Source organism: Actinia tenebrosa, unplaced genomic scaffold, assembly GCF_029948245.1.
Source record: "Actinia tenebrosa isolate PJP-AT-01 unplaced genomic scaffold, QUT_ActTen_1.0 PGA_scaffold8__29_contigs__length_14323225, whole genome shotgun sequence".
In the NCBI taxonomy this organism is placed as follows: Eukaryota; Metazoa; Cnidaria; class Anthozoa; order Actiniaria; family Actiniidae; genus Actinia; species Actinia tenebrosa.
Window position 1 is genome coordinate 13258452 of NW_028292585.1, and position 26577 is coordinate 13285028.

At 37.9% G+C, this 26577-nt stretch overlaps 3 protein-coding genes, 1 non-coding gene and 1 pseudogene across 8 annotated transcripts in view; 2 read left to right on the forward strand and 3 right to left on the reverse strand.

The window, feature by feature from the left end:
- LOC116299338 (thyroglobulin-like) overlaps window positions 1-10492 on the forward strand; it is a 57409-nt gene extending 46917 nt beyond the window's left edge. For all 3 annotated transcript variants that reach the window (XM_089040950.1, XM_089040948.1, XM_089040949.1), the window contains exons 15-29: window positions 46-84; window positions 483-647; window positions 1062-1298; window positions 1711-1854; window positions 2785-2943; window positions 4089-4292; window positions 4800-4988; window positions 5246-5452; window positions 6332-6344; window positions 6447-6518; window positions 6931-6994; window positions 7344-7436; window positions 8161-8358; window positions 9137-9180; window positions 9698-10492. In XM_089040950.1, the coding sequence (XP_088897076.1) occupies window positions 46-84; window positions 483-647; window positions 1062-1298; window positions 1711-1854; window positions 2785-2943; window positions 4089-4292; window positions 4800-4988; window positions 5246-5452; window positions 6332-6344; window positions 6447-6518; window positions 6931-6994; window positions 7344-7436; window positions 8161-8358; window positions 9137-9139 (1787 nt within the window). In that variant the 3' untranslated portion in view covers window positions 9140-9180; window positions 9698-10492. The remainder of the gene's footprint in view (window positions 1-45; window positions 85-482; window positions 648-1061; window positions 1299-1710; window positions 1855-2784; window positions 2944-4088; window positions 4293-4799; window positions 4989-5245; window positions 5453-6331; window positions 6345-6446; window positions 6519-6930; window positions 6995-7343; window positions 7437-8160; window positions 8359-9136; window positions 9181-9697) is intronic.
- Window positions 3129-3201, reverse strand: Trnar-ucg (transfer RNA arginine (anticodon UCG)). Its single transcript has one exon. It is a non-coding gene; the product is annotated as a tRNA-Arg (tRNA).
- Window positions 10493-16146, reverse strand: LOC116299347 (26S proteasome regulatory subunit 4). Its single transcript, XM_031707992.1, has 12 exons — window positions 16058-16146; window positions 15753-15806; window positions 15543-15639; window positions 14662-14786; window positions 13794-13979; window positions 13354-13482; window positions 13078-13263; window positions 12150-12250; window positions 11660-11756; window positions 11540-11594; window positions 11306-11460; window positions 10493-10908 (listed from the first exon to the last, which is right to left on the reverse strand). The coding sequence occupies exons 1-12, from the start codon at window positions 16058-16060 to the stop codon at window positions 10774-10776; spliced, it is 1323 nt and encodes a 440-aa protein (XP_031563852.1). The 5' UTR covers window positions 16061-16146; the 3' UTR covers window positions 10493-10773.
- A 577-nt stretch (window positions 16147-16723) lies between these two features.
- On the reverse strand, window positions 16724-25338 carry LOC116299349 (RNA-binding protein 4B). 3 transcript variants are annotated; one of them, XM_031707994.2, is made up of 9 exons: window positions 25213-25338; window positions 22492-22792; window positions 21282-21365; window positions 20654-20718; window positions 20049-20276; window positions 19722-19778; window positions 19059-19605; window positions 18266-18339; window positions 16724-17658 (listed from the first exon to the last, which is right to left on the reverse strand). In XM_031707994.2, exons 2-7 carry the CDS (start codon window positions 22774-22776, stop codon window positions 19599-19601), a joined length of 726 nt encoding a protein of 241 aa, XP_031563854.2. In that variant the 5' UTR covers window positions 22777-22792; window positions 25213-25338; the 3' UTR covers window positions 16724-17658; window positions 18266-18339; window positions 19059-19598. The 3 variants fall into 3 exon arrangements, with proteins under 3 accessions (XP_031563854.2, XP_031563855.2, XP_031563856.2); XM_031707995.2 differs by lacking the exon at window positions 25213-25338 and having other exon boundaries at window positions 19682-19778; window positions 22492-22850; XM_031707996.2 differs by lacking the exons at window positions 19059-19605; window positions 25213-25338 and having other exon boundaries at window positions 22492-22851.
- LOC148905239 (uncharacterized) lies at window positions 23428-24448 on the forward strand (annotated as a pseudogene).
- Window positions 25339-26577: the final 1239 nt, after the last annotated feature.

Genomic DNA, 26577 nt, shown 5'->3' on the forward strand with positions numbered 1-26577 from the left:
CATTGGAAATTAAGACAATGAAACTGATGTTTGCTTTCTCTACAGCACTGACTCTATGCCAGTTACAAAGCCAAAAAGTTAAAGGTAATCACGGATATATTATAAGTGTGTTTGAAGCTATTTAAATAAACATCCCATGGCATGGTTGTGGTGTTGTTCACAGTGTTTTGTTTTTTCGTTCGTTCGTTTGTATGTTGTTTGTTCGTTTGTTTGTTTGTTTGTTCATTCGTTCGTTTGTTTTACTTGCAAGTTTACCATCTTTTCTTTTTTGTTTAGTTTGTTTTCTTGTTTTCTCGTTTTGACAGCTAATTCAATTCGTTCTTTGCCTGTTTTGCTTGCTTGTTTAATTTGCTATAGTCGTCCTTCTATTTGTCGTTCATCGTTCAGTTGTTTGTTTTGTTCGTTTAATTGTTTGCATTTAGTCCACTTGGACAATTTCTCTTGTTGTTGTTGGTTTTTAAATTTAAAAAGTTTTTACCCAGGTGGTCCTTCATTGATTGGTCGTTACGTTCCCCAGTGCGAAAACAATGGTTCATTCAGTCAAACCCAGTGTCATCCCTCCACCGGCTACTGCTGGTGTGTGAATACTACGACTGGTGTGATCGTACCTAACACCCAGACACGTGGAAAACCAGACTGTAACAGAGGTATTTAACCAGACAGTGTTCGTTTACAATAACATTAGCTGTTGTTTGTGCTCATCGACAGTAACAGTAACATTGACAACAACATAGAACAACCATCCAAGGATTTCACGATTCTTGGGGTTAATGTGACGTCATAGCGGCCATTTTAGTTGACTTTTGACAAAGATTTGGTCTTGGTGTCTTTTGTCATGTTAACTGGCCACATATGACGTCCTTTTATTTTCACGGGAAGGGATGTATTGTACATCACCAACAGCTATGTTGTAGGGCAGGAACGATACTACATTTTTGCATGTCTGACAAGAGACCTAGACTTTTGTAGTTTTCCTACATGACCATGTACTAACAACAACAACAACAGCACCAATAACTCCAAACAAAATGAAAACTTTTCTCGTCTCCTCTTGTCGTCAGCCTGCAGTCCATACATGTGCCTAATGTACTGTAAGTACGGTTTTGTCAAAGATCAGTTTGGTTGTGACATCTGCAAGTGTGCATCAGCTCTAAAGAAGCCAGGCTTTTGTCCAGCGGTTAATCCCCAACAAGTTGGCGCATGCGTAGAGAACTGTACCCAAGACAATGACTGTCCTGGAAGCAGCAAATGTTGTTCTAATGGATGTGGTCACGTGTGTACATCAGCTGTGTTAAAAGGTACGCAATGATGTCCTATCGGGGTGGTTGCATCGTAACATTTACAAAACTCAAGATCTAAATCAAAGGCACGGCGAACACATATCATTTTACACTGGATTATGTCACAGTATGCCCAATAGTTACGTTATATATAGATTTATTAAGTCATAATGGGAGTGAAACGTAGGACATTGGCTTATACCGCACGCGCGTACACGGTACGACATGCCGCAACAGTGAAATGGCTTTCCATAAATACTGTTTTCACGTTAATCATCCAATCATAGAGCAGATTTCAGAGACCGTGAAAATCACGGTACGGAATTTCGTGGCGTGACTGTCGGACGGCAATCTCGCGCGCTGCAGTTGTTTGAAAGAATCTCGTCAATCCCGTGTGTATTCATATTCTTAACTTTTTAATGCTTTGTAGACAAGCCGGGTGTCTGTCCCCACCGCCCTATTGATCACGTGGGAATCTGTATGAACAAATGCGGTCATGACAAGGATTGCCTTGGTGATCAGAAGTGCTGCAGCAATGGCTGTGGCAGAGAATGTTCTGCACCTGTCCGAAAAGGTAGAGTGACTATTTAATGGTCAAAGTGTTAAACTAATAGATCCTTGCCTTATTGTACATGTCTTGCAGGAAGATATTTCTTGATTGACCTCAATTAAGAAACGTAATTCTCTAACATAGCTGACAGATTTGTTCTCGGCAAATTTAGTGCAACAGTCTTTTCACACAAATATTTCCAAAAGGAATTGCCTAATGTCTAACCTCAATCACTCTAAGGAGAATCTCTGGGAGAGAACCTTCAGATTTTATCGATACCCAGATACGACCTCAGAGCTGATCAAATTTAAAGACTCGGCTAACTCACAGATCGAATTGGAATTTAGCTGCTTTGATTTAGTTTGTGGAGGGAGGAATAAAGGGGAACCCGGAGAAAACTGAACGCTCAAATCAAGGGAGAGACCCAATAAACTCTATTCGCGTGGTACTGAGTCCAGGAATCTAACCAGAAACACCACATACCTTACAGCAAACCATCCATCATGCGAGAGAGCCGGACGAATTTAGGGTAGGGTCAGCGGTATTTTCATTCGACCCATAGTATTTTATCCTCACTGCATACTCATTACTGAGTCACGGGAATTAAGATATGGAAGGTGACCGCCACTGCTGGCAATGAGCATGCGAAAAGCATGCGATGCGTCGTCATCCGCCACCAGGGGAGGTGGGTGGGGTGAATCTTCTACTCTCTCCTTAGGCAGCTTCCGACGGAATGATTCAAGGATCTGGGTGTGGTGCTTATATATGGAGGGGTCGCAAAGCATTACACCCGCACTGCGCAAACTCCAATGTCCGTAAATGGGGGGTTGCTAAATTCCTACGTGACACACTAATTATGTATACATTGAGAATAGTTCTGTCACTGTTCTGTCAAGATTAATCAGAATGCTCCCTTAACACTACTGATATACATTTTCCTTATTGCTTCTGTAGCATGTCCTTATGGTCAACCCCTCGTCATGTGCTTTGTCAACCCATGCCAACATGCCTCTTGCCCGTCCAACCCTAAGGCACGGTGTAGACCAAACTACTGTGGAGGCTGCAAGGCCGAGTTCTTTGACAAGGACAATAAGATGGTCTCGTGCACATCGGGTAAGCAAAACCTTTAGTTCCTGGAGAAATATATCGGTATTATTTCCTGGGTTTGGTACAGGTTTATGACTCCTGCAAGATAAATTTGAACTACGTTTACTTATATAATAATAATAACTTTATTAGTGTCTCTATATCTTCTAGCCGGGCACAAGTGCCCTACTAATCGGGGAGACAAAAATAATCGACCACGAAGGGACTCGAACCCTCAATCTTCTGATTCGAAGTCAGACGCCTTATCCATTAGGCCACGCGGCCAACTCGATAAGGGGATTCATTCTTAATGGGATTCATTATAAAATAGATCGATAACACTGAAATATGTATGATGATGATTATCGATGATGCGTTGGTTGATGATGGTGATCATATGCGTGAAGTAGCCTCTAGTCCGCAGGCAGCTCCTTGGCTCTTTTTGCTAACTTTTTGCTCCTTGGGATTCCTGTGGTGTGGACAAAAATGTCTTCTCCTCCTCTCTCGTTTCTAGTTCTTCTTTGCCATAAGATTTGACACAGGGGTCCCAACGGAGAATTTATGGAGTAGCCTGCGGAGGAGGCTATGCGTGAAGATTGTTGGTGGTGGTGATTATATTATGAATGTAAGAGATAATGTGATGATAACCCTGCTGAGCGGTGAATTTTGTTTCAGCCAATCACAGAACAGTGGGTTCGAATCCTGCCAAGGGCATTTGATATTTTTCTCTTATTCTCTCTACTTCAATCACAGAACGTTTAGCTGTTTTGCCGCCGGCCCTCATTCCCAGGCTACTGTTACCCAACTTTTGCGATTTTTTGTTTTTTTTTTCTGTTTTCTTTTGACTAAAATACGATATACGTGCCTACAAGAATCGGAAATATGAAAAGGAAGGGAAAAAAAAAAACAATTTCACTTTACCGTTATGTTTGCTTCGTTCTTTCAAGCTCCAAAAATGCTTAGGGCTGGTCATTTTGTCCACTCATGCTTTTGATTTCACTTCACTTGAATCATGTTGATTTCACACGATTAATTGGAATGGCTGAGGGCTCTCGGCCAATGAGAAGCGAGATAGTGAATAAAATGTATAATAATAATAATAATAATAATAATATATTATTATTATTATTAATAATAATAATAATAATAATAATAATAATGATATTTATCAGGTCTAACTGAATGCCAACGTAAATATCTTGAGAGTACATCCAAGGGGCCACTGATTGGTGCCTTCATCCCTCAGTGTGATAAGAATGGTGCCTTCCAAGCCATGCAGTGTCATGGTTCTACCGGATACTGCTGGTGTGTTGATCCTAACACCGGTAAAGAGATCGAAAACACCAAGAAAGGTCCAGGACAAGGACAGCCATCATGTAAGCAATCAGGCAATCACAATACACAATGCAATGCAATGCACTTTTATGCACCTGGGCCGGTTGTACGAAGAGTGGATAGCGCTGTCTAACGGATAAATCTTATCCAGTGGATAAATTTATTGGATAACAGCATCGACTTATCTACTGGATAAGGATTATCCGCCGGATAGCGCTATCCAGGCTTCGTACAACCGAGACCTGCTTTTTGAGAAGCAATAATTTTAACAAACTATTATATCGTAAACATATCTTGTACAAAAATGTACAGCACAACCAGCACAACAACCGACGACCGAACGACCCCTCATTTACTCACTGACCGACCAATCGATCGATTGATTGATCGACCGACTAACCGATCGATTGATCAAAGACTGATTGACAAAAAAAAAAGATAAATTCGATTGAACAAAGTCATGACTTACTTCCTATGTCAATGAGAACATTTTATAATAGCACCCCATGAGTATCGAGTAACGTACGGTTTTATTACGTACATTTAAGGTAACACAACATCGAATATTGGACCCACATGTTCCTTGAAAAGCAAGAGGTTTTCTCTTTGCCACGGCTCCTTATGCAAGAGCACAAACTGCACCCGCTACCCGAGGGCCCGTTGTGTGGTTCCCATGGGAACGTGCGGCAACACCTGCAAGCCGAAGTATTACGATTACGATGGTTCTGAGGTTCAATGTAAGTGTTTCTTTCTTCTGCTCTGCTCTGCTCTGCTCTGCTCTGCTCTGCTCTGCTCTGCTCTGCTCTGCTCTGCTCTGCTCTGCTCTGCTCTGCTCTGCTCTGCTCTGCTCTGCTCTGCTCTGCTCTGCTCTGCTCTGCTCTGCTCTGATCTGCTCTGCTATGTCTTCTTTCCTTTTCCCAGCTACTAACCTTTCTCCTTTCAAAAAATGCGCACAATCTTGGTTATTGCATTATTTTACCATTGCCGTTCTTAGGTAACACTGAATGTGAACAAAAGGCCTTAGAGGCAACTCAAGGCGGTCTACTGGGTGCCTATAGACCAACATGTAACCCAGATGGAACATACACCCTCGTCCAGTGCCATGCCTCTACCGGTTACTGCTGGTGCTCGTCACCAGATGGCAAAGAATGGCCTGGGACTAGGACTCGTGGTCAACCCAAGTGTCTTAGGTCCAGATCCGGTAGGTCTCTTGTTAGTTCTATCGCGAGAGCCGTTTTAAATAAGATCCCATCCACACTGATGATGCGTTTTCGAACCTTATACACTCCGTTTTCATCTCACTGAAACCGCATCGAAGGCTTAATTGGCGTCCACACTAGCGTTTTCATAGTGTTTACGGCCCGTCCACACTAAAACCATTTCTCTCAGTCCGGAGATTGTTTTCAAATGCTGGGGCGAACCTAGAGTGTGTCTTGCGGCGCACTGGACAGTCCCCCCCTCCTTAACACCGATATTACTACGCTTCTTTGAAGCGATGCATATCTCTATATGCATTTCTCCATTTGGGACACCCTCCTAACAAATTCCTGGATCCCCCCTAAAATGTAAATGCTCGATGTAAATGCTTGGCGGTTTCGATCGTTTTTGTGAGTGGAAGCAAGGCCAAAAACGCACCAAAAAGTATGCGTTTTCAAACGAAAATTAACGAATAAATGAACGGGGCCTAATATTCATTTATGATGTGATGAGCATGAATAAACAAACAAAATGGGTAGATACATGAACGAAAGTTGTGGTGTGAAATGGGATGGATGAAAGGAATGATGTGGAAAATGGATGGAACGAATGGGTGAATGGAAATGGGAACGCACGGTCAATGGAAAGATAATGAAACGAAGTGAAACATAGGATGAAAAGACGAAAATATAAGAGGATAGATGGACGCACAATGAATGAACGAACGAACGAACACAAGTGACAGCCAATCAACCAACGAACGAATAAATGAATGAATAAGTAATAAAAGAATGAGAGTTAAACGAGTAGGAAAATGTATTGCCTTATTTTAACTTCTTTTCTCGCCCTCTCTTTTCATGTCTTGCTTCTTTAAACAACACAGAGCTGGAAATTACGTAAGTTTTTAAGTTTTTACGGTCACTGTGAAAAAAACGAAGTACAGTTCGAAAACTGACAAAAGCATTTCCAAACTAATGACTTTTTTTTACTTTCTTTAGCAAAGTTCACGTCAAACTTACATTCAAAAACGACTTCCAGTTGGTCAACAATTCTCTCAAAGACTTCATAACGTAAGCCGTTATTGCTTCCGTATTTGTATTATTCTATTTTGTACCAGAGTCAAAAAGTAGACACAGGCGCAATTACCCATTCCGAGGTCGTAAACGCTCCGCGATTGTTTTTTCTTTGCGATTTGACGGCGACAGATCCCAGCCAAGTCGCCTCCACTTCGAACATGGTTACATTCAATTGAAAATCACCGAGGGTTGTACTAAATTCCAGGCATGTTTGAATGGCGACTAGGCTTCGATCTATCGCCTTAGAATCAACATAAAATGGTCGAGCGTTTACACGTGCGATTTATTAGGGTTGCGATAAAATCGCCATTGAAATCGCCGCCCGAGTCGCGCGCAAAAAACTGCCTTATCGGCATGAGAATTCTATATCTATATTAGTTGAATTGGATGCCTTTTATTTCCTTAGGGTGCTGAAGAGCCAGCTTTCTCAACGACTTGGTATCAAAGAAGAACAAATAGCTGAACTTTCCGTAAGTCATTGCTTTTGATAGACCTTCTCGGCTTGGGCATAATGTTGTCCCATTTCAGACCACGTGTCATTCCTTTGAGAATAAAAGGCTTAATATTAAATTCGACTTCCTGTTCCCATCCTGGCCCGCCTACAGATTTAGATTCATATTAACCCCTGTTAATATCCACGTAAAATTGGTTTCACAAAGGGAGTTTTATTATTTTATTATATTAATTTTATTATAATGAGCATAAAGAACATGATTGGTTTCGGCTTCACTAGATCTTACAAAAGGGAGGTTCCATGGAATCCACGGAACCACACCCGGATCTGCCACTGCTCATCTTATTGATATTGTTTTCCTGCAGGTCACAAGTGGAAGTATTATTGTAGAGTTTTATGTTGTTCCTGCTAGTGGAGGAAAGGACATCAGTGACTTTGCACAACACATTTATGATGAGGCAAGACATGCAAAATAACTTTATATGAACCAGGGGGATATCTAGGGGAGGGGTGTAGGGCAGTGTGCACTACCACCTCTCCCCCAGAGGACTTGATCTTATTATGGAAAATTACTTCATACTTCATATGCTGACTGTAAATCTCATTATTTGCTTCAAATGGACGTTAGTCTAACACTGACCACCATGTGCTGTCAACCTGAAAATTTAACAAATAGACATCAGTTTTTTATGTTTCTGTCCTCTTATTGACGATAAATTTCATTATCACATTGTCAAAGAAGTCTGCGGATAAAAAAACTGATGTCTATTTGTTTTTTTACAATAACAAAAACGATAAAAACTTCTCATTTTTAGCGATCAAAACAACCAACGGAAAGAGCGCGCGCTCATTGACGTCAGCTTTATCTGTCTGTCCTCTTATTGATTGATAATAACTAAATCAGCGCTTGAATAATTTGTAAGTTATTGAAAAAAAATTCTATTAAAAGCTTGGGATGTGTGTTTCCAGAAATTATCATACCCCACCATGGAGGAAATTGAAAATTTCCAGGGGTGGGGGTCAGAGAGAAAACAAGGTTTGTATACGATTTCCTCCATGGTGGGGTAAGAAAAGTTTCTGAAACCACGCAATACAGCTGAAGAACATTTGGCAGAAGATAGGAAAGGAAAATAGTAATGCTATATGTTTTACTCCTTTTGACTTTTGTCATAAATGTACCAGGTTCGTCGAGAAGACATCGTGGTGAGTTATGCTGGTACCAAATTTGTTGCCAGCCCCCAGCAAGTCCAGGCAACGTCCAACTATCTGACAGAAGATAAACCCTCGAAAAGCAGTGGTCTTGGTGCAACACCTATTGCACTGATTTGTATTTTTATTGCCTTGACTGTCATTGTCATCGCTATTGTTGTCGTAATTCAAGTAAGTATTTCAACAGAAATGATGTCTCTTATAGAGACTTTGCACCATCACGTGATGGCTTCCATGACAGGAGGCACAACAATAGAGTCTTTTCCCACTGGGAGGCTGAATGTTTTCTCATGTAAATCATATAAGGCCATATTCCATTGTTCCTGCCCCCTGTCATGGCTTCCATCACGTGATGCACCTAAAGTCATTTTCCGAGTTCGATAAGCAGTATGCATTGTGGTCTAGCTTTGACACAAACAACACTATACAAAGCACAATGAACAAAATGTTTGTACCAATGCTAGACCACAATGCACCATGTTTGCTCTCAGAAAAGGTTACTTAACCTTGTGATAGACCTAAGTTTCCCAAAATAAATATGCACTTTTTAGTGACCACAAAACTTCAAACACATCAAAAACCAACTTCTAAATTCCAATTTGATCTTGGGCTTTCACCTAGCATGGATCTGAGGGTTCCGTTCGTGATTGTCCCACTCTGTGATTACAGAGAAAACTGATAGATTTTAAAAATCAGATCCCACTTTACTATGGAGCCATTGTTTTGTGGTCATTGCAGCAAAGGCCATAAAAGTTAATTTTTGCAAGCTTTTTGATGAGGTCATTCATGATGAGTTAAGATAATGGAGGGTTTTACAACAGAAATGTGGGCAGAAAACCGTGCATGAGTTTTGCATGTCAAGGGTATTTTATTCATGACAAGATATAAAAATTTAACATAACAAATTAAGAGTAATCCAATAACTAATAATAACATCTTTCTTATCAAGTAAAGAAAAGGAGACGTCGATACCGATCAAACACAGACGATCAGGTAAATTTATTTGCCACCAAAAACATTTCCAGTTTGTCCAGGAAATAAAGATCTTTGTGAAGAAATACCATTTTCTGGAAACCCTGTTTTGAAAATTTCTTTTGAGGCTGTTCCCAGATGTCCTATCGTTTCATTTTGTATATAAGATATAATCGAGAAGACAGTTACATAGTCAGCGAGGTTTCTTCTAATGGTGCCCCGCAAAAGACCGAACCAAAAACACCCGGCATTACGTTTTCTTTTTACAGAAAGAAACAACAACAAAGAAAACAGGCATTACCTATTACTTTTTCTTTTTACTAAAAAATAAAATTGAAATTACTACTGTATAAATTCTAGAAAGCTGCCATTTTGTTGCCACAAAGAGAGAGAGAGGTAGAGGGAGAGGGGGAGGGGGAGGGGGGGGGGTTGGTAAGCCCCCTTGGCCCTGCCTACGTCCATGACCTTTTACGGCCCTTTCCTCTCTCAGATTGGATGATCTGCTCCTGCTTATTTCCACTTTCTTTTCTTTTTCAAGACTGCTGGCTTTCTCTACAAAGATGGAAGAGCTGAAAGCTACAGCACAACAGCTACCATTCCAACATCATAAAGGCCACAAAAACCTTCATAACTTACATGGACTGACGCGCAGAATATACACAGATGATTAGCTAAAAATTTTATATTATTGATAGGAATTTGTATGATTAGAAGTTCAAGTTCAAGGGAATGAATTCTCAAGCCACTATATGTGAAAATAATTACTGGTATATCTAATTTTAGTTATTGCTTTTATGACAATCCATAAGAATTTTGGTCAAAAAAGATCATAATATCATTTGCACACATGGGGGTTCTGGGAAAGTCAAGTTAAAAAGAATCCAAATTCATCATAATTGTAGCTTGGAATGAAGTAAGTTCACATTCAAAAATTAGTTTTTGTTCGCATTAAGTTTGCTACTTTCATTCCTAAGGGCTGTAATTTCTTTCTTGTTATTTCATTTTCCCCTTTTCCAGAATCTTGCCACTGCATCTAGCTTGTAAATCATTTATATTATTTGCCTTATCAATGGTTACTAGATATGAGTGAAGAACACTTGCTTTATCTGTCAATAGCTATGACAATACCATGGACTCCAAGAAAAATTTTCTATTGATTTTTATAGATTTTTTGATCATTTATGACACCAGTGACAACTTGTTTCTTTTATTTACAACGTACATGATGTAGTATTTCAAGAGACAAAAAAGGACTCAAAAGATGAATTCGAAACTACAAATGAGTCTTTTCAAATTCTAGAAAATTAATAAAGTTGTGCAGCTGCTTGCAAAATGTTTTCAAAGGTTTTTATTTATTTTTCACTGTGTTCACAAAAGTTAACAGTTTTATGGTTGGTTATAAACCGAATCGAAATAAGGCAACCCATTTGAATAACTATTGTTCTCCACTGACTAGCCTCTTATACATGTGAAAACGCTTTTACATGTATGTTTCCATGTGAACATAAGGCTAGTCAGTCGCTAGTCAGTGCAGACCAATAGTTATTTAAATTGGTTGCCTTATTTCGTTTTGGTGTATTGTCATGATACTTGCATGTTTACATTTACACAAGGTTACAGATAAAGACCCTCAGGAGTTCCTTCGTTCTTTCGGTACAACACATTTTCTTTTGATTTCTTGAAGTCTTCATTGGTGACCTTCATTCTTCTCTCTCGAAGAGCCATCAGGCCTGCCTCTGTACAGATTGCCTGAAAAACAAAAAATCTGTGAGTTAGCCGTGCCCTGACTTAGATCAGCTCAGAGGTTGTTTCAGGGTTCAATCTGTGAGTTAGCCATGCCCTGACTTAGATCAGCCCGAGGTTGTTTCACTGTTCAATCTGTGAATTAGCCGTGCCTTGACTTCGATTAGCCCAGAGGTTGTTTCAGGGTTCAATCTGTCAGTTAGCCGTGCCCTGACTTAGATCAGCCCAGAGGTTGTTTCAGGGTTCCATCTGTGAGTTAGCCATGCCTTGACTTAGATCAGCCCAGAGTTGTTTCAGGGTTCCATCTGTGAGTTAGCCATGCCCTGACTTAGATGAGTCCAGAGTTGTTTCAGGTTTTGAAAGACTACTATGTGTATTGTTAGGTACTGCCCCCTGCACCTACCTTGATGTCAGCTCCAGAAAGATCATCCTTAGACATGATATACTCATCAATATTGACATCATCAGCCAGGGTCATGCGACCCGTATGAATGTGAAATATGCGTTTCTTGGTTTTCTCATCAGGTAAAGGAAATTCAATTTTGCGGTCGATACGGCCTTAAAACAAAAAAATATGCATCACACCAAAGAATTAAACCAACCAGGGTATTGGTCAAAATAAGCGTAGTTAGTTTACCTGGACGAATTAGTGCTGGGTCCAGGGTTTCTATACGATTTGTTGCCATTACAACCTAGTAAACAAGAATGAACGGATAAAAAAAGAAAAAGAAACAACAGACTGGTGACTTTCACTAACCTTGACATCTCCCTTAGAGTCAAAGCCATCCAACTGGTTAAGAAGTTCTAACATCGTTCTTTGGATCTCTCGTTCTCCCCCTGAGTTAGATTCATATCTTCAACACAATAAATAAATAAACAAACAAGTGAATAAGTAAATGAATGAAGGAAAACATGAAGTTTTACCTTAGATCAGAAACATTAAACAGGAGAATTTAAATCTAATAACTTTAAATAATAATTCCAGGGTAGAAACAGGTTTTCTCAGCTTTTTAACTTTCAGGTATCAAATTTATAGACTGCCCTCAAATTTCTTTTTTATTTATTTCTGGTATTTGAAACCTACAGAGAACCTACATAGTCTCTTCTTCTTTTACGCGTAGCCTTACACATTTTTCTTCATAGCCACCTTGTTGGTTGAATTTAACAAAAGACTAGTTATATCAACCAACATGGCCACTATGTCTTGTTATTTTACTCCCTTGGAAATGATTGAAAACCAGCAATACCTTTTTGTTCCAATAGCATCAATTTCATCGATAAATACAATAGACGGAGCATGTTCTTCTGCTACTCTGAACATCTCACGGACAAGTTTTGGACCATCACCCTGTATTACAAATACAACAAATATGATATCAAGAAGACATAGCAGCATAGCATGGATAACGCCCATAATAAATGACCCCAAAAGGTACGGAGTTATGTTACGTAATTGATTTTTGAGTCGGAACCCCTAAAAGGTCCACACGGGGAACATTTTCAACCCTAAAAGGAGCGCCGATCACCTTAACGAAGGGAGTACCCCCCCCCCCCCCCCAGGAGACAGAGTTTAGACAGCACTAATGAAGACTACATGTTTAATAATATCTTAATATCTCTTTCCTTTTCCTTAACTTTTTTGCCCTCCTGCCCATTTATTTATTTCCTATTGTCAGTTATTTAATCAACATGCATTCATTTTTCTCTTCATTTGTATAATCGTTTTGCTTTAATCCATATATCATTTCTATATCATTTTTTACTCCTTTGTTTACTCTTGCTTAAATCATCACGACATTTCATCCATTATTTATTCCTCTACCCATGCTTAAATTCTACCTACCTACCTACCATCTACCTATCTATCTATTCATCTATCAACCGCTCCTCAACTATCATTCCATTCATTCCTACCTATTCATCTGTCCCTAAACCTATCCATCCATCTATCCACCTACCAATCACTCATTTTATTTATTTGTGTGTATGCAAGTTGAGCATTGTGTGCATAGAGTATTGAATGAAGTGGTAGTGCATGTGAGTGAAGTGTCCCCAATTAATGCAAAAGCGCTAGAACGACTAGACACTTAAACAAAGATATTTATTTATTTATCATTTTTTGTATGATTGTGCCCTCGTCTTTGTTTATTCATTCATTTATTCATTCAATCTTACCAGATATTTTTGAATGAGTTCAGATCCAACCACACGTAAGAAGGTAGCAGAAGTTTGGTTCGCCACAGCTTTGGCCAGCAGTGTCTTCCCTGTACCTGGAGGGCCATAGAGGATTACTCCTTTGGGTGGTTTGATACCCATTTCTTCATACAGTTCAGGGTGAGTCAATGGTAGTTCTACTGATTCCTGGTACGGAATAAAGTCAACACTGAAAATGATGATACTACATGTACCTGTCACACAACACTTTGTAGTGGACTTGGGTGTTTTACTGACCTTAATTTCTTGTATCTGATTATCAAGACCACCAATGTCGGCATATGATTCCTGTGGTGCCTTCTCTAGCTTCATTACAGTGACCATTGGGTCGGCATCGTCAGAGAGGACACCAACAACTGCATGAACCTTCGAAACATTTGAAAAAAGGTTGATTACAAAATAAAATAGAAAAGGTACTACACAATAAACTAAATCTTTTCTTCCGATATGGTTTATCTTGGAAGAATCAAAATTCAAAACCTGCACATTGGTTAAGATTTGCAATACATTTGTTTTCATTGCATGATGTGTAATAGGTTATATAAGGTAGTTTGACACAAGAATAGCATCAGCCATACTTTTGGTCAGCTGACTAAAAATCTGTTCGAAACACCTATGACATATACATAGAAAAGGCAATATATACATAAATCATTATTAATTTATCATATTCTTACCTTATGGTTTAACAGGACAGTACAGCCAGGTTCTAATAAATCTTTATCAACAAACGACAGAATACTGACATAATGCTCAGATCCTACTGATGTGGAAACAATTGCATGGTTATCGTCAATTATCTCCTCAAGGTTGCCGACAGACATGGGTGTTCCCCTTAAATCATCAACCTTGGACCTCTCTTCCTGTTTTATGATAAAATTAAAACATGTATTAGTAATTAATGTGTGGACACACAAAGCTTGAAACAAATAATTCTATTATAGGGACTTTAAGTAATAACGAGCACTGAGGAAGGAGACACTGAAATGATGACCCCAGCAAGTTTCCAACATATTTTTTGTGCACCTTCCATTATTGTTCTTGGCATTGCCGTCCTTGACGCTTGTTAATGCATTTAAGCATCAACAGACTAAAAAACTTCCCTAGATAGTGTTTGCAACCAAAATCCCTTGAGATATAAATAACAATGAAACAGCCGCCATCGTGGTCGATCTAACAAGAGAAACTATTGAGGAATGCTTTGTTATCGTCAACCAAGATGGCAACTATGACATAACATATACATGCTCTGTCAATAGCACAGCGCAGCCGCGACGCCATCAAAAGGAAGACAAAGGCGAAATTTGGACAAGTTACAAGTTTACTTTCAGCAGATAATTTTCAAAGACGATTGCATTTGATCTTAGTTTACATGGGTTATTATAAAAATAATAAAATCGGTTGGTATAATCCTTGTAGCGGTTAAACAGAATACAATGTTTGTCCGAATCTTTGAGCTATTTTTAGAATCAGTGTGCTGCGCTATAGGAAAGTTGTACTATGAAATGAAGTACCACAGGTAGCCCAACTAGTGTAATAATGTACCTCATGCTTCTCTTCTTGTGGCTTGAGTCTCTCTTGGTTCTGAATAAATTCCTCTTCCATTAACAGGAAATCTTTAATTCTCTCCATTTTTAGCATCTTTAGCCTGCAGTTCCTGTGAGGTGTCACTGAAATAAAGCCATTAGAATTATTAATTACATTTTTTTAAAGGTTTTGAAATTGCTGCCCTTTATATTACTTTCTTGTTTAAGTTCATCAATTAAAAAATCAACATCAGTATATCACCATCAACATTCATACATTATATTGCCAAACAGGGTATGGTTTTCAGCGATTCTACTATAAATTGCGCCCCCTCTGGGACAGGGTATGAATTTCAGCAATTTTACTCTGAAACAGGGTCAGGGTTTGGAGGGCTCAGCAAAACATCCCTACCCTAAACAGGCAAGAGTACCCCACCCCCCACTCCCACTCCCCAGGCATTTACCCACCAATCATTATCATTCTCAATCTTTTAATCATTTATCATCATCGTCATTATTATTATCTATCCATCATCTTAATGGTTATTATTACCATCATCATTATCCCTCCTATATATTGTCACCAACCATCATCATCATCCATCCATTTATAATCACTATCATTATCATCCATCCATCATTCATCACTATTATCAACATGTATCCATCATGATAATCAAGATCCATCCATCATCATCATCCATTATAATCATCATCATCCATCCGCATTTACCAACCATGCCATCACAACACCCCATCACCAGTTTGTTTTATCAATATTTAACAAAATAAGAGGCTTAAGGTCTACGTTGAGTTATTCCTATACCTAACCATGGATGCATTAACAGAGAACCCCTTTCCTATGAAGTAATTAATATAAATGATACTGTTCTATCTAACCTTTAGGTAATTTGTTTGCTGCATCAGGACCTTTAGCTTTCTTCTGCCTTTTTCCTACTCTGGTTGGTACGGGAGGTTCGTATTTCTTCTTCTTATCCTATAAATAATGCGTGTTATTAATAGTTAACTTTTTAAGTTAGGAATAACCAAAATACACCTATTTTTACGAGTATAATACACCGTTTATGATAAAAATACAAAAATACTGACCTTATCTCCTTTCTTATCACCTCCTGCACCTCCTCCTCCTGACTGGTTTTGTCCCTGTTCAATGATGGAAGAAATTAAGATTGAAATATTTATTGAATGAGACAAGAAAAGACCGTACAAAGGACTGACAAGCAACACTAGCCGGCATTGAACATTACATTAAACACTAAATTTAGCCACAAAACGACAAAAATTCTCAAAAAAAACTTAGAGATATTGCTAAAACACATATCTAACTTTATCGTGTCGGTTATATGGAGAGTTTAAAATAACTAAGTTAATGAAAAAAGGCATAATTTTCTTACCATTTTTCAATACTTTAGATTTTTTCTTTGACTCTTCGTACTCTATAATCGCAGGCTCATTATTTTTCAAGACATGCGCAAAAGGTTGCTGACTCATTAAACTCAGTCTTCTCTCTACTTTAATAGCACACAGGAAGCCCATAAAAATGGGAATAGGATTTTCATTTCATCAGAACAGGCTTGAACGAGCTTGAACTATGAATATTTGTCAAAATGAAGACTGGGAAATGGGATTAGAAGTTCCCCTTCAGGACACTCTCAATTAGAAAAATCTCTTATTTTTAGTTAACAACTTCCTTGGTTGACTGAAATTTCACTTTACATTCCACTTTTATTACACATAGCTCGTAGTGTGTGCACGCTTTGATTGGTTGAAAACTGCATATGCGTTATAATTATTAGTGAACGCAGTATACATTTACATTTTTATTCACCTATTTTAAAAAAGGTTGTGGGTGGTTATCCAGTTTAGTTGAAAAATATTTAGAGGCCAGCACAAGCCTTGTCTCCTCAGCAGCTGTTTTTTTTGTGTCAAATGGGGAGGGAAGTGTTTGGACCGACACCAAGAACAGCTGGAAAGGAGACTAGCTCTAGCTATCTTTTAAAGCCGAATCATAGAAAAATTCAAGACAAAAATTCTAAAAAATAATTATTATTAACAGAATGTTCCTTTTGATGAACACATCATTTTATTTTTAACACAACATTAACAAATCATCTGATAAAGGAATAATTAAAGTAACTTTAGAAAATATTGGCAGCTTCCATTGGTTGCAGATGGAAACTTACAAAAAGTTGGGATATCTGTGTTCTAAGGGGTATTATTAATTTTATTTAGACATTTTTACTTCATATCGTAAGACCAAAACTGGCACTGATGACGTTTCCTGGAGCTCAAACAAAATGGGATAAGAACTATACCTACAAATCCTTCCCTCAACATGATCCGGTGGAGTGGTTTAGTATGGACCCTGTATGGACCAATGTAGGATTGTTACAAGGGGTCTATCCCAGGGTATGAGCAAGTTTCTTTAGAAGCAATTCCAGGGTTTCTATCAGTATTCAAGGGCCAAATCCCATTTGTCATGTTGAGTATTACCAACATTATAATCAGTGATATTTTCCAAAAACAAATTCTCATAGTCCTGGCTAATTTGATTTCCTATATAGACTGGCAATTGCATCTGGGATCTTGAAGGAGCAAACAAGAACCTAACTAATGATATCCCTTGTACAAGGGCTTTAAAAAGACCTTGGAGAACTTGAAGATGAATTTTACAGTCTGTCACTTTTAGGGAGCTTAGGGTGTGTCTGTGGTTGGGGGAAGGTGAGGGATGTTTGTGTGTGGTTGGGAGAAGGGTGCTCGAAGGTTAGATGGCAACCTATTATGTTGGTATGGGTGCCTGACTGAAATCAAATTATATGCATTGTGAGCTTGCATTGGAACTTCCTCTTTGCCTGACCCAAGAGAAACCACCACAGGAATACCAAAGACACAAAAGGCAAGTAATGTATCTGTCTCATCCAAGTGAGTACCATTCATGTAAAATGACCATCATGATTGACATTGTATTCCCATCAGGAAGCCATGGGTTTGAAATCTGAAAAATAAAACATTTTAAAGAACTTAGTAATGGAAAGAATAGACCTAAGTCCAAAATGGCGCACGGCTGAATGTGTTACATGAAAACGAGGCATCCAGGGCCAAATGCAAAGAAATAATATGGTGTCAATGCAAAGTATACACTTGTTCACTCGTTCTGTCTTCCTTTTCTTCTACGAATTTTGCAGCACCAAATTATGAGAAAATACTGTAAATTTGGCCCTGGATGCCTCGTTTTCAACCGTTTTGGATTTAGGTGTACTCTGCAAAATTACCATCCTCAGTTTTTACACCTCATACTAACCATCTCACGATTATACATGCCTTTGAATATGTACATAGAAAAGGCACTATATAAATCACATATCATTACATAGTACAGTAGGGCAGTTATTGTGTTTCTCCAGTGATTACACCTCATACTAACCACCTCATAATTATAAGCACCTTTGAATATGTACAATGCACATAGAAAAGGCGCTATATAAATCACAAATCATTACGAAATCACTACATAGTACCTAGAGGAGATATTGTGTTTCTCCAGAATGGGATTTGGGCTCTTCTGTGAGTGAAAACAAACTAATCAAATAGTAAATACAAACCTTGAATAGTGCAGTACTTGTGATGGAATTGTTGTTCTCAGTACTTGTTATTACAAATTTCAATAATATCTTAACTGAAAAACATAATAAAACAAAGAAAAACCTTAGTACTAGAATAGAAGATTAAAGCAAATGGTTCTCTAGGAAACCTTGTGGGGGAAAAAAGCAACAGTCCCCTTCACAGATCTGTGAAGGGGACTACTGGTATTGTGTAGTTCCAAAAATTATCCATACCCCCCTCACGGAGGAACTTTTTTAAAGACACCCCCCTACCCTCCGGAAATTCAAATTTTCTTCCATACAAACTCTGTAATTTTTGTTCTTTCTCTAACCCCTTACTCTTCGGAAATTCCAAATTCCTCTGTGGGGTGTGTATGGATGATTTCTGGAACTACACATTGTGGATTATGTAACCTGATCCTGTTGATTACACAACCCTGTTTAGACATCAAAGGAAATACATTACTTGATCTTGTCTGGTTTCAGACACAGGACAAAAAATTCATAGTCTACAGCAGTGAAAAAGTACTTAACATACTTAAAATATTAAACAAGATCCCAGACAAAATGAACACAGGAAAATGAGATCAAGCAAGATATCTAGCCCAATCAGTCTATTCTTGACACTGTATTGGGCCAATTTTCAGCCTTGCAGTGTAAAAAAAAATCACATCTAAACATTAATTATGATAAAAAATAAATAAAATTACGAATGAAGAAATTGTTCCAAGCTTAACAAGAACTTTGAAGACATTCCGAACCAAGATCAACTTCCAGATCAGCGATTACTCACTGTATGCCACACGATGTCCGCCACATTCCGTACTTGAACTGCGAAGAAACCCGACTTCAGCTGCTTCCTAGCGGACCAGAATCTATTTGACTGAAATTTAATTCTCACAGAGAGTACACGGTTTGGATTTAAGAGTGAAAAAGGACTTCCGCAACCTTTGTCTATTTCCCAGTTTATTCAGCTTTAATGTATCTCGTACATTATTTCAGTTACGTCCATTTTATAGAATGAAAAACAATAAAAGATAAAAAATAACAACGTATAATAAACAAACGATTCCTATGGGAAGAGACGCTTGCATTTTAGAATGGCATTTTCTAGAATGCTAAAATCACTGTGTTGTGCAGCAGAGAAATCTAACGTGCTATGCTTATTCAAGAATTAGTGTTTTATTAATTTCAGTAATGGTCAACCTGTCCGTAATAATACATGTCTCTCACAGCCTGCCGCAGTTGCCGTTTTTATCCTCGATCAACTCCGAAGCTGCATTATAACAATCTTGATCTGCCCGAACGGATTGGTCACCGAGCCATCGAACGTCTAATACCTAAAAAACAGAACAGCAGATCCAGCAAATGGCTATGGTTGTTTACCGCTTGTGCTTCACACTGTCATGATATTACCTGAATGAGAGGAATTCAGGAGATCTTTACGTTCGTTTACCTTCTTACGCCATATCCGCTTCTTGGAGGCCCATATCCTTCATATCCCATGGAGTAGCTAAGCGGACGGAAAGAAAAATATTTCAACTCAACTCAACCTTGCAATTCAGTACAACTCTACTCAGATATGAGGGTGCACAACCAGAACAAAAAAACTAAAAAGTGGGAGGGAGGTAATGAAAATATAGTGAGTGAGGCAGAGACTTGGAAATTTAGTGGATAATTAAAAAGGTGGTTGGGCCTAAGACTGCCCACCCCCCGCAGTTTCTCTCTCTCTGTGGTTCACAGAATATGTAGGACACATCAAAATTATTGATTTAACACTTACTCAGGTGATCGGCGGTCATATCCTGCAGGGCTGCGACTACGGTATGGTGGTGCACCACCATAATCTCGTGGGCCACGCCTGTCATAATAATAATCGTAATCCCTAGGGGCTGGGCCACGACTGTAGGGGTCCCTGCGTGGTCCATATGAATAAGGTGCTGAGCGATTATCATATCTGCCACCACTGCGTCTGTATGGGCCAGACCTCCTCTGCGAGCAATCTTTGGCCCTATTTTAATGCAAAAAATATTTTTATGATCTTTCAATCATTTCAAGGCATAAATCAATTTCAGCGGAAAGATTATTGAGCAAAAACCCCCCTAATAGACTCTTACCTGTTATTCACATTCTATTATTTTCTAAATTTAAGTTAATTTAAATTAATATAAATTATATCAATAACATTTGGGGGGGGGGGGGGGTGCAAAAAATCTGAATAACCTAGAAAAAGCCTTTTTTTCAGGGGAAGAACCAAATTAGCAAGCTAATCGCAGAATCACAGATCACAGAATATCGAAAACAGATGTAATCATGCACTAAATGATAATTAGAATACTGGATTGTGTCGGTATAGAATTTTTATTTAATAATAAAAGATTCACATACCAGTGACCTCTTTTGCCACACTGGAAACATTCATCTTCTGCTGGTTTTCCCTTGCTCTTAGCAATCTTTGGTAATGAGAAAAGAACAAAAATTAAACCTCAATAACAATTTAAGAAAATATTTTTAAAATCACTGTGTCAGAGTCAAATCCTGGCATGTTTTATTATTCATTTTTCTTCGCGAAAAGACGTAACATGACAAATAAAATAGCACAGAAATGAGAGGCAAGTGTAAGTGAACAATATTTACTATATACTATAAAAAAAATCACTAAGATAAAGACATAAAAGATTCAAAATTTAAACAAGAAATCCTACAAAACAAAAACTCTAATTGTTGTTGTGTTTTGTCTAGAAAAGTTGTTTTGAAGAAAATATGCTCTTCAAAAACACAATTATTATGTTCATGTGATTTCAAAAGTGAAAATCACACCCATGTCAAGATCAATAGGCTGTGCTTCAACACTTGAAAACAATGAAACAAAACGAAAAAACTCAAATGTAAATATTCCACAAAAATTTTTCAAAAATTTATGATTCATTTTAAGGACAAAATGTGCTTGGATGTTTGATTTCTAGGAACTCTGGACTGGAAAATGGCTGAAGTGTGATGATATATGATATATTACCTGTACTTGTATGTGTGTTCCCATGAACTCAGAGTCGTCAAGCGCAGAAATTGCCTTGCATGCATTTTCCTCACCAACCATATGCTAGAAAACAATAGTTAAGTATCAGATTAATGTGCTTCAGAAAATAATAAAATAATGGATGATTTAAAGTATACTCATGTAATGATGTCAAAAAATGTTTTTTGTCAAGTCTGATTTATTTGTGGATTCAAAATTATATTCGAAAGCAATAGTAGTTGGCTAAAAAATCTGGAGTTTGGCATGCTCTTTGATTAATATACTCATTCCCTAGCATTACTACGAGATAGACCCTTCAAGACAATGCAAAATATTAACACCCAAAAAGAGTGATTCAGGGGGAATTAAGGGTAGATTGCAGTATATATAAATACACTTGACAGTATTGGGTTTGATTTATTTATTTATATAGTTTAATCAGCAAAGGGTTTGCCATAAAGCTGATTTATTTATATAGTTTCCTGGACTAAGTATCACATGTGATGCGTGGTGTGAAATGTGATCATCCGGGTGAGTGTAGTCTTGAGAAAGACTGCTGTTGGTGGTGACTGACATTTTAACGTGTCCACATGTGAGTAGAATAGACTAAGTATCACATGTGATTCATAGGTTTTTCTCCTTGTTTTCCTCCCTCTGCAAAACCTAACATTCAAATTCAATCCGTGATTAGTCATGCCCTACTTTGATTAGTCCAGAGGTTGTTTCAGGGTACTGTAAAAAACTGGGGTTTGAGAATATGATCCTCAAGAGAGGGGATGTTATTTATTCAGTGAAAAGGCCTAAGTCAGACACTATAGGGTAAGTTGAAGCGTGCACAGATTTAAACTGGCTTCTGTCAATCAAATATAAATACAAAAACTATAAAAAGTTTATGAAGGTTTACTCAACAAATATCACGATCAACGATACATAGACTTAATAAGTCTTTGACCTTTAATTTTAAGCTTTATATATCCAACAAGAGCATACTTCATATGCTATATAGTATTTTATTATACACTAGACATTGGAATAATAAAGTTTATCATGTATGTCTTCGATTGTATTTAGATAGCTAAGAAATAAGCTATATGAAGTCGAATTTTGACCTACAAAGAGGGAAGGTATGTGCCATCTGCTTACCAGACAAACAACAACTTTACGAAATGGCAGCTAGTAAGAAGTTCAATATTGTCAATTGAATACTTACAACAAAAGCAAAGTTTTTTACTCGATCACACTGTGAAACATCACCATACTTGGAGAAGAGCGTCTGGAGGTCCTCTCGAACACAGTTATCAGGAAGATTACCAACGTAAAGCTTCAACTCGTTCGGTGCTGATGGAGTCGGACCCTTCGTCTCATTTTCATCATTCCTCACTTCTTCTGTGGTGTTTTCGTTTTGCCCGTTCTCAACATTTGAAGCTGAGTCCCCGGTTGTTTGAGTAAGAGCTTCAGAGCTCACTTCGCCTACGGTTTCGTTGGGTTCTGTCATATTTTTCTACGAAGTCCTTCGAGAATGAACGATCAAAATGGCGTCACCTCGTGTCTTGTACCACAAGGCATTGCGGCCTTAGGAATATTACCCATGAGTCATTTCGAGAATAGCATAAGGACACAGAAAAAGAAGAATAAAAGAAAGAATAGATGAAAAAAAAGAAAGAGATAAAACGAATGGAAGATGACAGGAGAGCAGAAAATAATGGAAGAGGGAAAGGAAATCTTACAAATGAGGGAAAAACAAAAAAGCTTTATGACATTTTTTAAATGATAACGATACTGTAGAGGTTGGAACAAATGCTAGGAAGTCTGTGAAAAAAATATTGAAGTATAAAAGCGAAAGAAAAGAAGAAAAAAAGGAGAAGAGAGTATAGTTCTTTAATAGCCAACGGAGATGACAAAAAGATAAATTATAAGTTTGTAATTGCACTTTCCGGCCATGCGTTAGGGACCCGTCATTATTTATCACCTGGGGGGTGTGAGGATTTTAGGGGGGATCACTCGATTTCAGAAAGCAAAGAGGGGGGGACTAGTTACACTTAAAGACCTTCCAGGGGGGGATCATTTGTCATATATAAGCTTGACTCATCAAAGTTAAAAATTAAAAATGCATTTACTTTGATACCTGGAGATGTTGGGTAGAAATATGATTTATAATACAAGTAATCAACTTCGCGTTTATCATATTGAATATTCACGAAATAATTAAAGTTAACTAGTGAAAAAGATTGTTGTTCATATGAAACTATTTGCAAATTAAAAAGTACTATACAAATTGAAAACTTTCTTTGTTTATAATGGTGGAATCTCTACAGACAATCGAGATGCCATCGCTGAATTCTGCATCTCATACAATGTCCAGGAAAATCATGCGTCTGAATACTTAAATCATTTAAGAGACATAGAAATACGAAAAGAGATTCGGGCAAGGGAGGCAAAGGAGCGAAGAAGGCAAGAAGAGGAAAAAACCTATAAAGACTATCACTGGTCTCAAATTATTGAGGGAAATCAGCTTCAAAAGCTTCGCGGTAAAGCAACTTGATTTATATCTGAAAGAGCATGCTTTGACAACTGTTGGGCTAACGCTTGACAAACTGAAAGCAATTCGATGCCATTATTATCGGCAACAAACAACTGACACTACACATGAACTGTCTAGCGATGAAGACGAAAACAGTGGATCTGAATCCGACACAAGTTGTGATGACAGCGATGATGATGATGATGACAACAGCAATGATCTTGTCATCGCTGATCTCGACGAAGAGACTACTATTTATAATGCAGCAACACTTACATTTGTACCTGAAGAACAAGTAACCAAAGTAACAGTTCATTCATAATGAGGAAATTACAAGTCTTTTTATATTTATTCTCAAGCATTGTTCATTTGATTACACTGTCGGGTCTGTTCTAGTATAACACATGCAGTCGCGGAATATTGGAGTAAAGAACTTGATAGTCTAAATAACGGCAAATTAATGCAATATACCAAGCAGATGTGTTAGCTTACGCCACATTTCAATTGGAGAGAGAATTAATAACCATACAGAACTAAAGCTCTAAGAAAAATGAACATTGCACTCCGGAACATTGAGTCGAGAAATCTTCAAAGGCTCATTGTGTCAAAAGAATATATAAAACTGTAAGTATCTTGATAACATTCAGAATTGATCATATAGCAAATTTTAGGTTTATGAAAAACAAATTTTAATGTCAAATTTGTTGTTTACTGGCTTCAATCTACTGTGTTCTCGTTTTTTTCAGTCGAAAGTCGACCTATCTGATAAGAGGGGGGGATCACCAAAATTACCAGACCTTATGATAAGGGATCACTGAGAAGTGATATAACGTTTGGGGAGGATCAGTCAGAGTTAGCTGAAAGCATGCAAAAATCCTCACACCCCCCCAGGTGATAAATAATGACGGGTCCCTTACGTTTATGATTATATCATTTTTAGCTGAACACCCGATTGGGCGCAAGGTTCCATCTTTTTTTCCAATACCTCACCTCGCTCGGAGTGCTGAATCTTAGCTTATGACCATACCCGCATTAAATCATTGACTACCGCATAGGGTACCCAAAACGTCAAGTCTCTGTGAGTCCCAGTCTTATCTCCTTCCCTTCAATACGCGCCTTAGCAAGACACCGCGGTAAAAGACAGGAAGCCGTATCATCGAAAACGACGGAAAATATGGTATATCATTGAGATATGCATGGCAATTGAAATAAGCCATTTTAAAGAGTAATTACTTGGCGTTAAGTCTATTAAATGATCTAAATATTGGATATTGGACATCAAAAGTGCACTTGATCAATATTTACTTGAGTCTCGCAATGCGGAAGGAAGACGTTCTCATTGAGATGACAGTTTGTGTTGCTGAATTAAACAAAATGAAAATCAAAGGGACATACGTAGTTTCCACTTACCGCTTCACCCAACCGGAATAAACATATTTAAACATTTTCCTTTCTCTTTTCTTCAGTTTCCATCCTAAAATATAAAGTATACATGCGCAGAACATGCGTCATTGCAGGCTGACACCTTATTGAATTAATGTCAATATTATATATTGATTAGCTATCGGTTTATTTATCGATTTTTCTATTTTCGTTCGATACTTGCCTGGACAAAACGTAACCCATGATAGGAATCAATTTACACTTGAGATGAAGTTGTCAAGAAGCAAGTCAACATTATTTTCTTTGAATCGTAGTCACGCACTTTTTTTGGGAATTTTATTTTTCTTCTCTCAATAGACTCGTGCGCAGTGGTGTTTGATCTTGAGAAAAGGGTCCAGATGGATTTGGACAGCCATCAGACTTAATTTTCCAAATACCCCAATACCACACCGTCACCCACTGTTCACATGATTATGGCGTCCAGGGGGTTCTCCCCGCTTGCACCAAAAGGCAATATACCGGAAAAGAAAGATGCACTCACTCTTACTTCTCACGAGCACTATTCAATAAGCTTACTGTCTGTCTGAAAACTAGTGTTATTAAATCGGAGGGATCGGGGCTAAACAAATTTCAAGTTTTGGTACTGCTACCGCCGCACGCCATGGTGATTTTAGCTTAGTTGCAAGTGGCTTGAGAGGATCTAATCCCGATTGAGTACCCGCGTGTTAAAGATAATTTTTTGTTTTGTTAATATTATCTATATATTTTTCTAAAATTTCGCTCATTAAGTGATATTTGTGCTGTTGGTTTATCGCAGTTCTTGAGGGCGGAAAGTCGTAGTTACTGAAGAGAATAGCCGCGAGAGCCCACCTCTTTTAAGAACGTCAAAATCGTGTGACCCACCCTTGTCGTCACCATACACCCTCTTTTCATTTCATTTTTTGTTATTTTATTTTTTTCAGGTAAATTCGTATAAAAATGTTTGTTCATAAAATGTTTTGAGGATATTAATCAGTGTTATTATTAATATTTGTTAGTATGATACTATCTGATCAGTGTTATATATTAGTAATATATTTGTTAGTATATCGGGACCGAAAAATATTACGGGGAGATATAAATACCGCAAATAATGAAATAAAAAACTGAGAGTGAAAGCCGGTCCCAAGGAGCATGAGTAGTGTGTAGGTGTATTCAGGTGTTTTTCGACATTTCGTTATCTACTAGAATTTTTGCTTATTCACCCTCCTAGTGTTTTGAACTTTATTTTTTTATTTTTTTATTTTTCAATTAAAAAGTTAATTCTGAATGAAAACTTTTCTATTTTTTTTATTTATTGTTAAGGAACGAAGATTTTAACTCAAATATAACTATTTATTCATTGAAAAAAAT